This window comes from Rousettus aegyptiacus, unplaced genomic scaffold (genome assembly GCF_014176215.1).
Source record: "Rousettus aegyptiacus isolate mRouAeg1 unplaced genomic scaffold, mRouAeg1.p scaffold_m13_p_15, whole genome shotgun sequence".
NCBI lineage: Eukaryota > Metazoa > Chordata > Mammalia > Chiroptera > Pteropodidae > Rousettus > Rousettus aegyptiacus.
In genome coordinates this window covers 14,169,028-14,183,667 of record NW_023416290.1, presented here as the reverse complement: position 1 = coordinate 14,183,667, position 14,640 = coordinate 14,169,028, and the positions used below count along the sequence as shown (strand labels likewise).

General features: G+C 42.1%; 1 protein-coding gene across 3 annotated transcripts in view; it reads left to right on the top strand.

Moving 5' to 3' along the window:
* The window catches only part of CLVS1 (clavesin 1), a 124,504-nt gene that overhangs the window by 45,285 nt on the left and 64,579 nt on the right, over window positions 1-14,640 (top strand). For all 3 annotated transcript variants that reach the window (XM_016162540.2, XM_036232833.1, XM_016162539.2), the window contains one exon: window positions 10,545-10,719. In XM_016162540.2, the coding sequence (XP_016018026.2) occupies window positions 10,545-10,719 (175 nt within the window). The remainder of the gene's footprint in view (window positions 1-10,544; window positions 10,720-14,640) is intronic.

Genomic DNA, 14,640 nt, shown 5'->3' with positions numbered 1-14,640 from the left:
AGTGGAAACACCATTTTGCATTCCTACCAGCAGTAAATGAGAGTTTCTGTTGGTCCACATCCTGGTCAGCATTCGATGCTGTCGGTGTTCCTGACTTTGGCCATTCTCATATACTTTTATTTTTAGCTATATAAATGAATTCAGTTATCTAAGTAATTTTTTTAATTCAACCTTGAAAATTTGTATTATTATTATTTAAAAGTATAGGTTCTTTTTATTTAGATTCTTTTTTATAGGCATCTCTCTTGTACAGATTTTTGTTTCCCAAAGTTATCTTGTTGATAACAAAGAAATTGTTCTTAAACTTCGCTTTAAGAAATGTTTCATTTGCTGATTACGGTTTATTATGACTGTTATTTAAAAATCAATTCCTTATCACTTAAAGGAATAAGGTACCAACTACACTAACACAAAAAGAAATGTTAGGTTTGTGTAACTTTACTATGTTTGTAGCATATTACCAAGTTTATAGATCCTGTAATGTTGGCATCTGCTAAAGAAATTGCTTATTTCCACAATATAAAAATAAAGGCTTAACGATGGCATAAAAGACTGTTATAATCAGCTTAGATGTAAGAACTCTGAATGCAGTATAAATATTGCTTCCTTTCACTGATGGTCAACTTAAGTCATGAAGAAGTTACATAATTCATTTAAGTATATACAATTAGCCTATGACAAACCCTGGTTTCTTCGATTCTAACTCAATGTTTTTCTAGACCAGTGGTAACAAACTGGTTTTCCACAAACATTTGCATGGTCCACTCAGTGTTCTTTAAATTTTTCATAATCGGGCAGCAGCACTGCCCTTTGACTTTGACAAAGTGATGCCCTATTCTGGGCCTCACACTTCGGAGGACCTTCCTCTGGCTTTCCTACAGCTGCGCTCCTCCCCAGTGGGGCCAAGCCCGTAGGTCTGTAGGGCCAAGGAGATCAATCTACCTGTAGTCTATGCACTCCTTTTCTAGATTGTTTTCTGGAACTGAGACTAAATGATCCCAAACTCACTTCTAAGGTCTGTGTGGGCCTCTTCCCCAGAATAAACTTTCCCAAATGTGCACAGATATGCGCCCCCAGGCCTGAGACATAACCAAGGGGATCCTGTCTGCAGGAAGCATGGCTGGAGCTTAGACATGTGGATTGGGCTGTCCATTCTTTTGCAGACAAGGCCCTTCCCATGTCAGATTGTTACTGGGAAGGAAAGAGCCGGGGGTGGGTGCACTCGGGCACTGGGGCTGGCTTTCTTGGGTGTACCACGATCAGGCATGACACTCAAAAGGACCTGACCTTCTAGGTCACTGTGAAATATATATATATATATTTTAGTAAGCAACTTGTTGGCTTCATTTTGAACCTTTAAATATTTAGACATACATGATGTCTAAATATTTGTGCTCTCGTACCAGGCTCTACAAATGCTAGAGGCAGACCTGTTTGTCAATGTTGAAACAGCGGGAGAGTCACATGACAAATCCCATGTTGTTGGTGTTAGGTAGTGGCTCCCCCTGTGGGCCTATGCTCTCCAGTGGGCCTGTGTCCCCCAACCTGCTTCATTGCTCACGAGTCCTGCCAGGCCTGCACAGGCATTTGAGTTGACAACCGCTGTATCCTGCATCTAAGGCTGACTCTGAATCTCTCTTGCTCTTCTAGCTTACCTAACACTAGCTATGAGCACCGCTCTGCACCGAACCCTGGGCTGGTACACGTCTCAGCCCTCAGAAGAACTTGCAGCTCTAGGCAGGCCTGGAGGGAGTTTGGGGATGGCCAGACTTGCGCAGAGATGGGGAGGAATCTGCGTATTGAGATCTGGAGACAGACAAATCCAGAAATAGGTGGCTTAGTCGTGGTTCAGCGAGAAGTGGCTGCTTTTCCCGCTGCTTCGGCAGGCCTTTCTAGTTGTTGCGTGTGAATGGAAACAGAGTTTTGTTAGCGTTGTGATTCTGGAAGTCCCCTTTCTCTATTGCTACTCTGGAAGTGTTTTATCTATGGAAAGTATCCCACAATTAGAGATAAAAATAATCTTTAAAAACATGGTTGGAAAAGCATTTTGCGCGCACGCATTGAAAGCAGATTCATTGGTCGGTCACAGAATGTAAATGTTCTCAATCCTTTGCAGTTTCCATTCTGGAGAGTGGGAAGGACAGGGCCTCTGGAGAGGTGGGAGATGCGTGGGGGGCACCAAAAAGAGAAGAAATCTGGGATGAGAGACAAACTCGGAAGACACCAGAGTATGGCCTAGGAAAACCCTGTTTGCGCCCAGACATTTGGGGCAAAGGAAACGCTCCGAGAGCAGACATTTCTCTAGGTAGCTGCAAAAGGTTTTTCTCTTCTCCTGATTTATGAAGATGTCAGGGGTGTCAAGACACATTTCTGCAGGGTGTATTAGAGTCAGATCTACACACCTGCCCATAATTCCTTGACAACAGGCTGTGGACTCCCCCGTAAGACACCTGGGTTCCAACCTGTCTCATTACTTTGCTGTGTGACCTTTCCACCAGTGACATCACTAAGCCACGATTTCTGCACTTGTGTGCACTAATGCTTACTTGATAGGGCTGTTGTGAGGGGAATGAGATGACAGACATGGAATTGTGGCATTTGGTACCTGTCACATATTAAGCGATCATTAAATGTCAGCTCTGTTCCTTTCTTCTAAGAGAGATCAACCCAAATCAAATTTAGCTGGACCAACACTGTCTTTGACCTATAAACAATAAGCTTTGTGCTCTTCTGAGACAGCTCTGTCTACATTACCAGAGCCACATAAATCAAGAAGAAGTTTCTGTTTTGTCAAATTTCAAGATTAGCCTGGAGAGGGGAAAGATATTTTTCCTTGGCGACTTTGCATTAGGCCAACATAAAGAATATGCGAGTCGTCACTTCACAGTATCTGCTGTGAAATAACGAACAAAAGCTCTTCCACCGATTCTGAAAGAATTTGCAACTTCTTGCTTATGTAATAAGTAATAAACACTAGAGTTAATTTTTCTAACAAATTTCTTCAGTCTTTCAATGATGACAAATGTGTCAGGGAAGAATGCATAGATCAGCATAAATGAAGGCATCCATTTGGTGTGAATGAATAAGTGGAGGAGTCTGCCCTCCTGGTCATCATCCTAGCCCTTGATTTCATCTGCTAACCCAAGGTACCAGATCGTCTCCTTTGTAAATTGAATACTCCAAAGGATATTCTCCGTCCCCCAAAGAGTTCTACCTCTTCTTGTTTCATAGACGGACACAACGGACTGCCTTGGCCACAGAGAAAGCTCATTAGCACGAATGGATGGAACCAGACTGCCCTAGGGCCAGTCCCTGAGGGCACGGAGCTTTCCAAGGTCAGGTTGTAAGAGGAACAACCCAGCCTTGACTATGGTCCCCTCCTGAGGCTTCCTTTACCTCAGGTCCCAGGCTTCTCTCCTTGCTTGCAGCCCAACTTTCCCACATGGGGGCATCAATCTAGACAACTCATGGCAGAAATTCATCCATTTAATACGTATTCTATGTGAGAAAAAACAGTCACTGGAATGTTCTAAGAGTAGCAAGACAGTATTCCAGACGAATGCAATAGGCATCAAGGCTATTACAATAGGGGAGAAAGTTTGAACTAAGTGGAGATTCATAGCTAACAGGCAGGGTGAGGGAGTGGATGGAAAATTGCTAAGAGGAACTTGGTTAGGGGTCAAGAAGTGGGGTGTGGGGGAACGGAGAGGAATTCGATGAACCGACTTGGCAGGATCCTTTGCTAAACTGGGCTCTGCAGGTCCAAGATGCGGACCACGGATGCGGCCTTGTTGGAAAAAGGGCTCAGGGGGAGACTGCCTAAAATCTGGTCAAGGCGGCAGTCCTCGTGAATACTCTGGTGCTTGCTCGTGTAGGAAATTCCCCCTCACCAGGGGGCGCTCGACTCAAGACTTGAGGAATGAGAAAGGGTTAGCATGAGAAGCGTGAGAATGAGAAGGGAAATAGAGGAGCAACAGGAAGCCGCCTTGATTCTGGACGTCGCTCAGCCTCCCATTCGAGGCAGTCCGTGTTCCTTCGCACGCCCTGCGAGCCTCGGGCGGGTGGCAGGCACGCTGACGCAGGACTCAGGAACCTTGCTGCTGCTGTGCAGCCTGCTGCCCCTGTGGTCCCATAAACGTCTCTGCATCCGAAACTCATTAGTTAGGATAAAGCGGTCGCTAGCATTTAGGATGGGATCCTGTCCTGGGGGCTGTGCTGCACGTTGCAGGGGAGGTAGCATTGTGGACCTGTGCCTAACAAATGTTGGTAGCATTCTCCAAATATTGTGAAAACCAGTAATGACTCCCCTCCCACACACGCATTGCCAGATGCCACCCAATGGGGAGGTGCGGTCCTACCTTTGGTTGAGAATCACCGTGTAATCAAAAAGATTCCTGCTAGCTCTTGTCCCATTCTATTTGAATTATAAATTCATTCCTGAAGAACCGGCCTCCATGTTAATCCACTCTCTGCGATTACTTGCAGTATTCCTATGTTGCCTTAGGGTCCAGAAAATTACGTAGGTGGTTAAGTACCATCCCCTGAATGTGGGTGAAAGAGACAGAAAGTGCCAGTTCTTTCCTCTGAGAATGTTCTATATGAGCCAACACTAGGAAAACCTTCTCTGTGCTTTCATTAATAGAAAAAGGACAAGTAATGGTTCATCACTTTGTAGCAGCCAAGGATTAAAGCGAGAGAGAAAATTTAAGATAAAACTTTCCAGAGCCTGAACATTTATTTATTTATTTATTTACTTTTTTCCTCTTTGGAAATTAAACTGACAAATTTTCTAAGCAGCCCCTTACAATCTCTAAGATTTTGTTAGGATAAATTTAGGCAATAAAATCCTTCTACAGCACAATCTCAAATCTTAATGTCGTGTTTTCTCTTTGTGTGAGTACTTAAAATATATAAATTATGCATCTATATGCATGTGTAACGCATTTTCCAAATTCTGTTCTGCTATTTAGAGTGGGATATTTGGGTCCCACGCTGGAGATCAATGCATCTTGATGTTGTACAGTGTCTCCTGCAGTCTAGCTCCTATTAAGTGGCAGCAATAAATAATAACCACTGGCTCTAATTGCTTAGAGGATTGCCAAGGGATAATCTCCGATGTAATTAAGTAAAGGAAACCAATGTCGTCTTTAACCACCTCCGTAAAATAATTCCCCAGAGAGTCATCAGATCCTCCATGGGTAAAGGTGCCTTGTAGGGCAGAGCTGGGCCTCTGAGCACACTGTGTTCTGGGTAGGAAAAGTCAACCGATCCTTCCAGTTGTTGTTAAATGAGCTATGCTGAGCCTATGTTTATTCTTTTATGAGAGCGTTACTTATTACCTTCTGCTTTGCTTTTGTTTTCTAGAATTAGGTAGAGTGACAGTGAGGAGACTGTGTTCTGACTGGGGTTCAGTCAGTGGGTCATTGCGGCTCCCAGCCCACTGGTTTACAGAGAGAGGACAGGGAGAGGTCTCTATGACCTGCCTGGTTTGGGTGAGCAGGTGGGTCCTCTTTTAGGAGAATTCTAGGGACTCCCACATCTCTCGTATGACACGCCTGGTCCTGCCAGTTAACTACTACAGGCACAGAACTCTCGGCTCCAGCCGTCTTCAAAAACCTCCAATGGGCATTTTTTCTGGTGGAGTTAAGAACACGTGGATGGGATTCGCAGGAGGCTTTCCCCCTCTGGGCCGTGGGAATATATTCATCCTAGTTTCGGAAGGATGGTCAAGTTGCCTGTCATTATAATGATTTGTGAGCCATTGCTAAGCATTACAGGAATTGATCAAAGCCAAAAATTCTTCCCATCAGACTTGCTTTGCTGGTGCCAAAACTCATTAACAGTGTAAACAGTGGTAGGGATCCTTCTGAGCTAGATAGCAGTGAAGGTCATGGGGTCCTTATATTTTTCTCTGCAAGAATCTGGTAACCTTGAGATGTCTTAAGGAAGATGAAATATTTGAAGAATGATAACCAGATAGAAGAATGACACCTGGAAACCAGCCAGCAAGTCGCAATTCTGACATATTATTAAGCTATCCTGATATACTACGTATGAAAATAAGACTTATCTTGCCATTACATAATGATTTTCTGTGGCTCTTTTCTTTCAGTCTTTCCTGAATTTGATTGCTTGCTGACATTTCGGTGGCTTATGAGTAAGAAGGCTAGAATTCTAAAGGGGCCGGGGGAAGGACGAACCAGCTTGTGAAACTTCAATCAGATTGCAGATGCTCTAGATTCAATCAGTTTCTATTAAATTTTCTGACGTGAATTACCTGTATTTGTCAGGGTTGAGACTCGTAGTTGTAGGCAGCAAATTTTAGAGCCTTAGGACTTCTCTTGGTTTTAAGATTTCATTATCCTGCCAGAATATATCAATCTCCTTCTTAAGCGCAGAGGTTTAGAGTTTTCATTGGAGGTGGGTAATTTTATAAATTAATTAAAATTATGAGATGCTGTATACTCCCAGCTCAGGCCACAGGTGCGCCTTCCATCAAATACATCATCTATAGAGTTGCCTTGGTAATGTACTATATAACTCAAGCTTTCTTGCACACTACAAGCAGAGTTTGTGATTTCAGAAAGGAATCTCTTGATTGCAAGAGTGTTTGCAGCGTCTCGCCCAGAGGGAAGGACCTCAGGAGGGTCCAATCACGCAAAGCAGTGTAGTGTTGTAGGATGGACGTTTTCCTAAAATGCCTTCTCATCTTACTGTCCAGTTTTTGATTCTCAATGTGATTTTATGGTTGTAAGACCCAGGCAGGCTTAGAGAAAAGAATATTCCATTTCAAGTAGTGACTAGGATATTGCCATGAACCCCATGTATGATCTACGAACGTCAACCGAATTCCATTGGCAATGAGAGTAATGTGGCCATTCCTGTTAATTCACCCACATCAGGAGAGATCTTGCTGTTTGTAACACTAGTTAGGCTGACTCGATCCTAACTCCACACCTACTATTTATTATTAAGTGCTATTTTACATATTTGAGACTCTAGTTTTCACTTTTCTGAAGCTCCTCAGCCAAGGGAGTTATCAGATAGACACACGCGAAATTAATTTTTCAAGGTCATTTAGTAGTGGGTAGAATGCTCATAGCTCACTTCCGCTGGAGCGTGTGTTAATTCCAGTCTCCATCCAGAAAGCTGGATGAGATAAGCCCCGTCTCCACTTGCATTTCAGGCTGTCATAAAGTGGTATCTGAGGACGAGTCCTTTCTCAATGTGCTAAGGACCCTGAGCTAAGCCAGCCTTCCTATCTGTAAACATCCATTTAGCATTTATTATTAACTGTTCTAGATTGTCATTTTCTTGCAGTCTTCATTCATAGCCACACTAACCTTACGTGAATGTAGACATGACCTTCTCCTAAACCAAAATCAATTCTTAAAGCTTCGTTTCCTTTCCAACTCTTGGGTACATGGTACCCAGGGGTATATTATTCTATAAATATAAGCCATAATGAAAAAAGTACTCGAGGGCACACATCCAAAATCACGGCCCCTAGCAGTGAGCATGAGAAGCATTGAAGAGGGTTTGCATCAATTTTCAGTGTTTCAGAGTTTCTAATGGGTTGTTTTAATATGACTTCCTTTGTTCCTTCACTAAGAATCATTTGCTGAGCCTCTACTATGTGTAGGTACTAGAAATTTCCAGGGGTTCAAAGACAAAACACACACACTCCCAGCCCTGATAAAGCTCATTGTCTAAGTTAGAGAGGCAGGTGATCTTTTCTTATGGATAGAACAGGAAATACTCTCTTCTGCAGACGGCATCTGCTTCTGGTGATATTTCCTCAGTTAAGTGACAGGAATGTAGACCCCACACAACCGTGCACTTCTAGGCGTCCCCCTGACAGTCCTGCTGTCGTCAGATTATTCACCGTGTGTGATGTCGTCCTGGGTGTTGATTCTTACTGTGTAAGAACACCCCTGACTCATTCCCCACCCTACAGAGCCCCCTTTAGCCTCAAAGTACCACAGTCTTTCCTCTCTTCATGCTGAATCTAATCCATAGCGAAGTCCTGGGTACTGTCCCTCACAGTTCTCCTCAGGTCTTTATAATGTCCATTCAGCTCTCACCTACTGTCCTGCAACCCTCCCCCTCTAATCGAACTACATGGCTCCAGCTTCTTAACTCCAATTCACTTAATCCCTGTTGCCAGTCCAAATCTTCCTAGAATAGAACTGCCATTGCTTCCTTTCTCTGTGTAAACAGCCAGTAGTTGTCCTAAGAAGCAGAATGAAGACGGATCACAATTTTAACCTTATTTCTACGTTCCTTTTCACTCATCCCATGGCACAGGCGAACATGCTATTTCTCCCAATCCAAGAGCCTCGATGCACTCGGAGCTTACCGTTTATGCGGCACCTTCCACCTTTTCCCTTCTACGTCCAGTGTCCAAACCTTCCCATCCTTCACAGCCCAATCAAAGATGCTCTGAAATCCCCCAGCCACAAGTAATCCCTCCTCGTAACTCCCAAGCACTTTGCAGCCCCTATTACTCTCTGCCTGATAGCGTATCCATTTCTGTAACAGTGAAAACCACCGTGATCATAAGCTCCTTCTATGGAGTAGCTCTGCTATAGCTTTGTGTACGTGATCTCGTGTTATCATTACGAGTGAGATGATGCCCTTTTTACAGACGAAGAAACTAAACCACAGAGAGATAAAGTAACTTGCTAAGCTCACACAGAACAGCCAGGATTTGAATCACACTCTGCTAACTGCAAACCTTATCTTTTTAATGACTATGCTTCATTGCCTCCCATGTACATATTTTTTAATGTCTCCTACTGGTTTCCAGAAAAGTAAAAAATGTATTTTTATCTCATGCATCTTCCACAAAATAGAACTTCATTAAATCTTTGAACTAACGCCTTCTGATTCCTTATTCAGTTTAAGGAACTTCAACAATTTAAAAAGAAAACATTAAATAATAAGAAATTGCATTAACTGTTTAAGTGAACAGATAGATGCATTTGATGTCAATTTCATTTTCTTCAATTCTTGGAAGAATTTAAAAGCACTTGGATCAAATGCGATAAAATATTGGCTTTATTTATTAAACCATCTTTTCATTTAAAACAAAACAAAACAAAAAATCCAGAATGGAGGAAACTCTAAATGGTGAATCATTGTATGTGTTCAGGCACATACCTTATATTCATGTTCACCAATGATATACAAATGAGAAAGAACCCTGGCAATAAAATAGTAGGCAACTCATTTATTTTGATGTTATAGGAATTACATTCTTATGTGAACACAAATCTACAAGTTTTCTTCACTGACCAGAATAAAATACAATTAATAGACATCAAGAATTAATTGTAAGATTTTTTCTTTCTTTTTTCATCCTTCTCCTCCCCTCCTTCCTTTTTCAAAAGTAGAAATGTGACATGCCATTTTATAATTTCCAGTATGAAACACAATGCTGAGCTTATAATAGGCATTCAGTAAATTCTTACTGGTTCGCTGTTTGATCACAAATGTCCTGATTTCTAAGCTGGAATCATTAGACTTGTTAGAATTCGAACCTGATTGAAATGCTCAAGATTCTGATCATCTCATATGAGGACATGGCTTCTGATTTTTAATGACAGACTGAAGGAATTAACAAATTTGCCATCACTTGTTATCCAAGATTACATTTGCCTACTTACCAAAAAAAGATGATGTATTTAGAGATCCTCTAAGATCTTAAATTTATAGCTCTGATCATTTGTTAGGAGTAAGAGATTGAATATGCCATCATTTCTTCATGTCTGAAAATTATTTAAAACAATAATTAACTGGTGAATGGGAATATATATGATGTGGAGGAACACAGGCAATACTGGAGAACTGTCCCTCTAGTTTGTGTTTGGGTCTGCCCGTTGTCATAGTTACTGATGTACTCAAAGCGACTTCCTTCTGGAATCACACTCTGTAAACCTTCAATGAAAATTAGCTATTCTTCTATATTTATTTTTCTCTATCCATGAATTGAAGGTAAAAAATAGCATCCATTACCTAGTTGTTTTATACTTTTAGTAGGATTTTAAACATACAAAAGAATGAGGTTTAATCAAAATAAGTACCTCTGATTAAGGTCACACCCCATTCGTTCAGCAGTGATTCATGGAGTAGCTAGGTATTGGGACAAACTGTGATTACGGCCCAGTCCAGGCCCTAAAAGGGATTAGAGCCCTGTGTGGGAGAGAGAGATGAGTAAGGGAGGCATTTCAATGAAATGCAATCAATCGGTGTTGTGGTAGAAGCAGAATATAGAGGCCCATAGAAATACAGCTGAGAGACGCCTCATAAATTTTGGGATACTGGTGTGGTCAGATCAAAGGGGGGCTTCCATTCTGTGAATCTGGAGGCATCGTTTCGTGAAGTTTATTTAATAAATACGTTTTCCGTCATTTTAGGTACAGGACGCTGACTGACATTACCCTTCAGGCGGGGCTCACGGAGCAGTAGAGGGAGGAGGCCAGCACTTTACATACCAAGCGCCCTTACCTGCTAATAGTCCCTCCTTTCTGCTCTGGCTGCAGGAATTCCTTCACAGACATCCTCCGTGCCATCCTGCTGTCACTGGAAGTCCTCATTGAAGATCCAGAGCTCCAGATAAACGGGTTCATCTTAATTATAGACTGGAGTAATTTTTCCTTCAAACAAGCCTCCAAGCTGACACCTTCCATTCTCAAACTGGCCATCGAAGGGCTACAGGTATGTTCAACGAACGTATGTTACAAAACTGTGTGACAGTGTGCCTTTTTCTTGTTGCAATCAGTTATATTCGTCTTTTAGAATGGAAAAAGAAAACTTAGATAAGATTCTCCTGTGAATACTCCGCATTTTTACCTCAGCCTGAGTTCAGATGTTTGTTTTTTAAATTAGCCTTCATTTTCATTAATAACTCTAAATTACCATTACCACAGGCACAAATTACCTACAGTAGCAATTATGAATAAAGCTCTGAGATGTTTAGCCTAATTCATCTGAGAGTTTACAAAAATTAAAACTGGAAAACATCTCCTTTATAAGCATGTCCTCTGTAGAGGTGGCCTGGGGGCTTTCCAGGGTTTCTAGAAGCATCTTTGTACACTGAAAATGCACCCTGTGGATCCTCACTTCCCAGAATGCAATGTACCAAAGTGTTTGTACCAAAATAGATCCCTCAGTGCAAACAAAGGATGCTGATGGAACCCTGCTTCCTGTTTGTGCTGACAGGGTCAGGAATTTGGGGGAGGGTTTTCTGTGCTGTGCGGAGGTTAAGGCAATCTCTGGGGTCCCTTCTACTTTTGAGGACCAGTGGTTCTGTGAAAAGTCGCAAACTCGGAGGCAATGCTGCTTGGCTTCCTGGTGAGGCATCAGTACAGTACGAAAGTAAAGGCACAGTTCAGGGAGACTCAGAATCAGCACAAATAAAACTCATGTCACTTCCTAGTTTTGCAGGAAGAGTGACTCAATGGGGTAACTCTCACCCCCAATGAATGGCAGTTATAAGCAGGTTTGAAGATAGCAAGATATTTCCTAATTCTCAGATCAAGCAGCCATTACTCATGCTCTTCAAAGTGCGAGACTAGAAATCCCATTTTGATCGCCCATCATACTCTAGCATGATAAGTAATCGGTAGGTGTTTTTCTTAAGTTATGATTTATTCATACTTGGCCACCAGCAAATACCTAGTGGGCCTCTGATAAACATATGTTTATTGAATGGCTCTCACTTGATTGAAATGGTTTGCTACTTCAAGGGAAGGAGAAGTAGAGCAGGCATTTCTGAAAAGGAGGAGCAAGTACCCACTCCTCCAGGAACGCCAAGTCATCCTGAGTGGTGATGACGTACAGTATGCTGGGGGCACATTTTTAAAGTCGCTTTTGCATTTCCAGACTACACGGAGTGTCCTGCCTGTCATAGATTTATGTGTTCTTTATTACCTTTCTCTTAACTCCCGCTTCCTTTTCTCTAACCTTCTTTTCTCCAAGCCTCTGAATATTTGATCTCTCTCTCCTGAAAGCTTTTATCAAAGGAAGTCTTAAAGTCAGCTGCAAGGTTTACATCATGCCCTATAATTATGCTGACCATATTTCCAGGATTTTCTGTGGTAACACAAGCTTCATCTAATTTTTTTTTTAAAGTAATTCATTACATGTATAGGTAGCTATGATTCAAGTTTTATGTATTTATAATATTTTTTAAATAAATCAGAAAGGGACATGTCCTTTATTCAACCTTTTGTTCCAATTTTTCTTTCTGAAAATGTGTGGATTATATAATATGTCCCTTGCCAAATTCACTAGGCTGATATGGGTCTTACTGAGTTAATGCATATGAATGTGTTTTAAAAAGGTAAAGCTCTACATAAGCTTATAAGCTATTTTTATGAGAAATACTAGATGACTTTTTGTGGGGCAAGGTGAGTCCCATCTGAGCCTTGGCTTATCATATGCCAGGATCTGGAATGAATTCTGTAAGGTCCTATGGCGCTAGTTAAGGAGTAGCCTCTCCTGGGAGAAAGGGAGATCAGTGAGACCGGGGTCAGAACAGAGAAAAGGTATGTCCTCCTATCATCTCAAAGAACAATGCCTGGACCCCTTTATTTCTCTGTTTTTACAAAGCAAGGCAAACTCTTTGACTGTGGGAAAGCATTGAACCATCCTGGAGTCAGGCTCTCTGGATGGGGATGCAGCTTTTCCTGTGAACTCTGCCTGTCCAACCCTGAAGACCCGGGACTGGTTAGAGAGGTTGAGTTCCTCCTGCCAGGAAGCAGCCAGTGGTTCCAGGGTAGGCTGATCTGAGTGCAGCAACTCCGTCTAGGATACAACTCCCTGTACCATTTAGCATGTTGTCTTGGCAACCATGAGGAAGCTCTCAGGGTCACTGCTGAGAGTTGTGCTCTTGCTTCGCAGTGACTCGTCAGCTCTGACCAGCGCTGGCAGCATCTCACAGCAGGCTAGCCCCTCTCAGGCTTTCGAAACATTCAGACACCATGGCCACCCCTCCACTGGCTCTCCCAGTGACCTTTCTTCATTGGGGGGATTGTTTCCATCCCCAGTGCAGCTATTAACCCATTTTAACATTTCAAAGAAGTCATCACTGGTACTAAGAAGAATTTATGGCTTTGTAGTCACACTGTTGTACAAGGAGATCCCATCCAGGTCTCCACTGGTCAGCCACGAAGGTACAAGACAAATGCCACAACCTCACCAGAACAGACTAGTTAGAAGGAGAAAGAAAGCTATGTAAAACCAGGGTCAGTGAGAGACAAGAAGCCAGTGTGAGTGAGAGAGGAGAAGCCCCAGCTCCCCCCACCTTGTGTGTACCCTCAGAGAGGCCCGAGGAGGGCTGGATGTCTGCTGGACATGTGGGAGATTGCAGGGCCCTATAACTTCCATTCTTAGTTCTCCACAAGAGAGTCCTTTAAGAAGACTTTTAACTTCTAATTGTTGCAGATTGGATTCTCCAGGAAGCAGATTCTGACACAGAGATTGACATGCAGGAGATTTATGAGACAGTACTCTTGGGGTCAACACTTGTGGTAGAACGGAAACTATGGGTAAAAGTTTGGCAGCCAGAGAAGTTAAGCTGGGTTTGTCATTTCCAACAAAAGCCTCAGGTATTCTGAAGCTAAGACAATCATTCAGAGTTGTCCTTGGCTGGAGCCAAGGGGCTAGGCCTTTATAGTCCCACACTGTTCAGTGATTGGGTGCAGGCTGCCCCGGGAAGTGGTTGTGAGCTTGGGCAAAGTGACTCTCTTCAGCCTGGGGAATGGATCCTCGTTCTGATTGACTACAGGCTTATCTATTGCACTAAGCAATAGATATTTGGAATATCCTGCAATGGAATATCAGGGAGCTTCCTTTATTCCGATTCTGGATGTTAACTTTTTTTCCCCTTGGCTATATACAGATCCAATTAACCCCAAAGTGGAGGTGATACCAGGTAATACAGAGCTGATGGTCATTGGGCTACCAACTTGATGACAGTCTTATGTTTGGGTCTACCAGTTATATTTCTGTGCTTCAAAGGCAATTATATGTATTCAATTGATATTTGACAGCACAAATACACACACACACACACACACACAGGTAACACAGTGAAGCAAAGATAGTCTTTTCAACAAATGGCGCTAAAACAACTAGACAACTACAAGCAAAAAATGTGAATCTAGACACAAACCTTACACTCTTCACACAAATTAACTCAAATGGATCGCAGATCTAAATGTAAAATGCAAAACTATAAAACTCCCAGGAAATAACGTAAGAGAAAATGTATGTAACTTTGGGTATGATGATGACTTTTTAGATACAGCACCAAAGCGCAATCCATGAACGAAATAATTGATAAGCTGGACTTCATCAAAATTAAAAATCTCTGCTCTGCAAAAGACAATGTCAAGAGGATGAGTAAAAAAGCCACTTACTGGGAGAAAATATTTGCAAAGGACACATCTGATAAATGACTACTATCCAAAATATACAAAGAACACTTAAAATACAACAAGAAATAAATAATACAATTTAAAAATAGTCTAAAGAGCTGAACAAACACCTCACCAAAGAAGATATACATATGTCAAATAAGGACATGAAAAGATGCTTCACATCATATGTCATTAGGAAAATGCAAATTAAAAC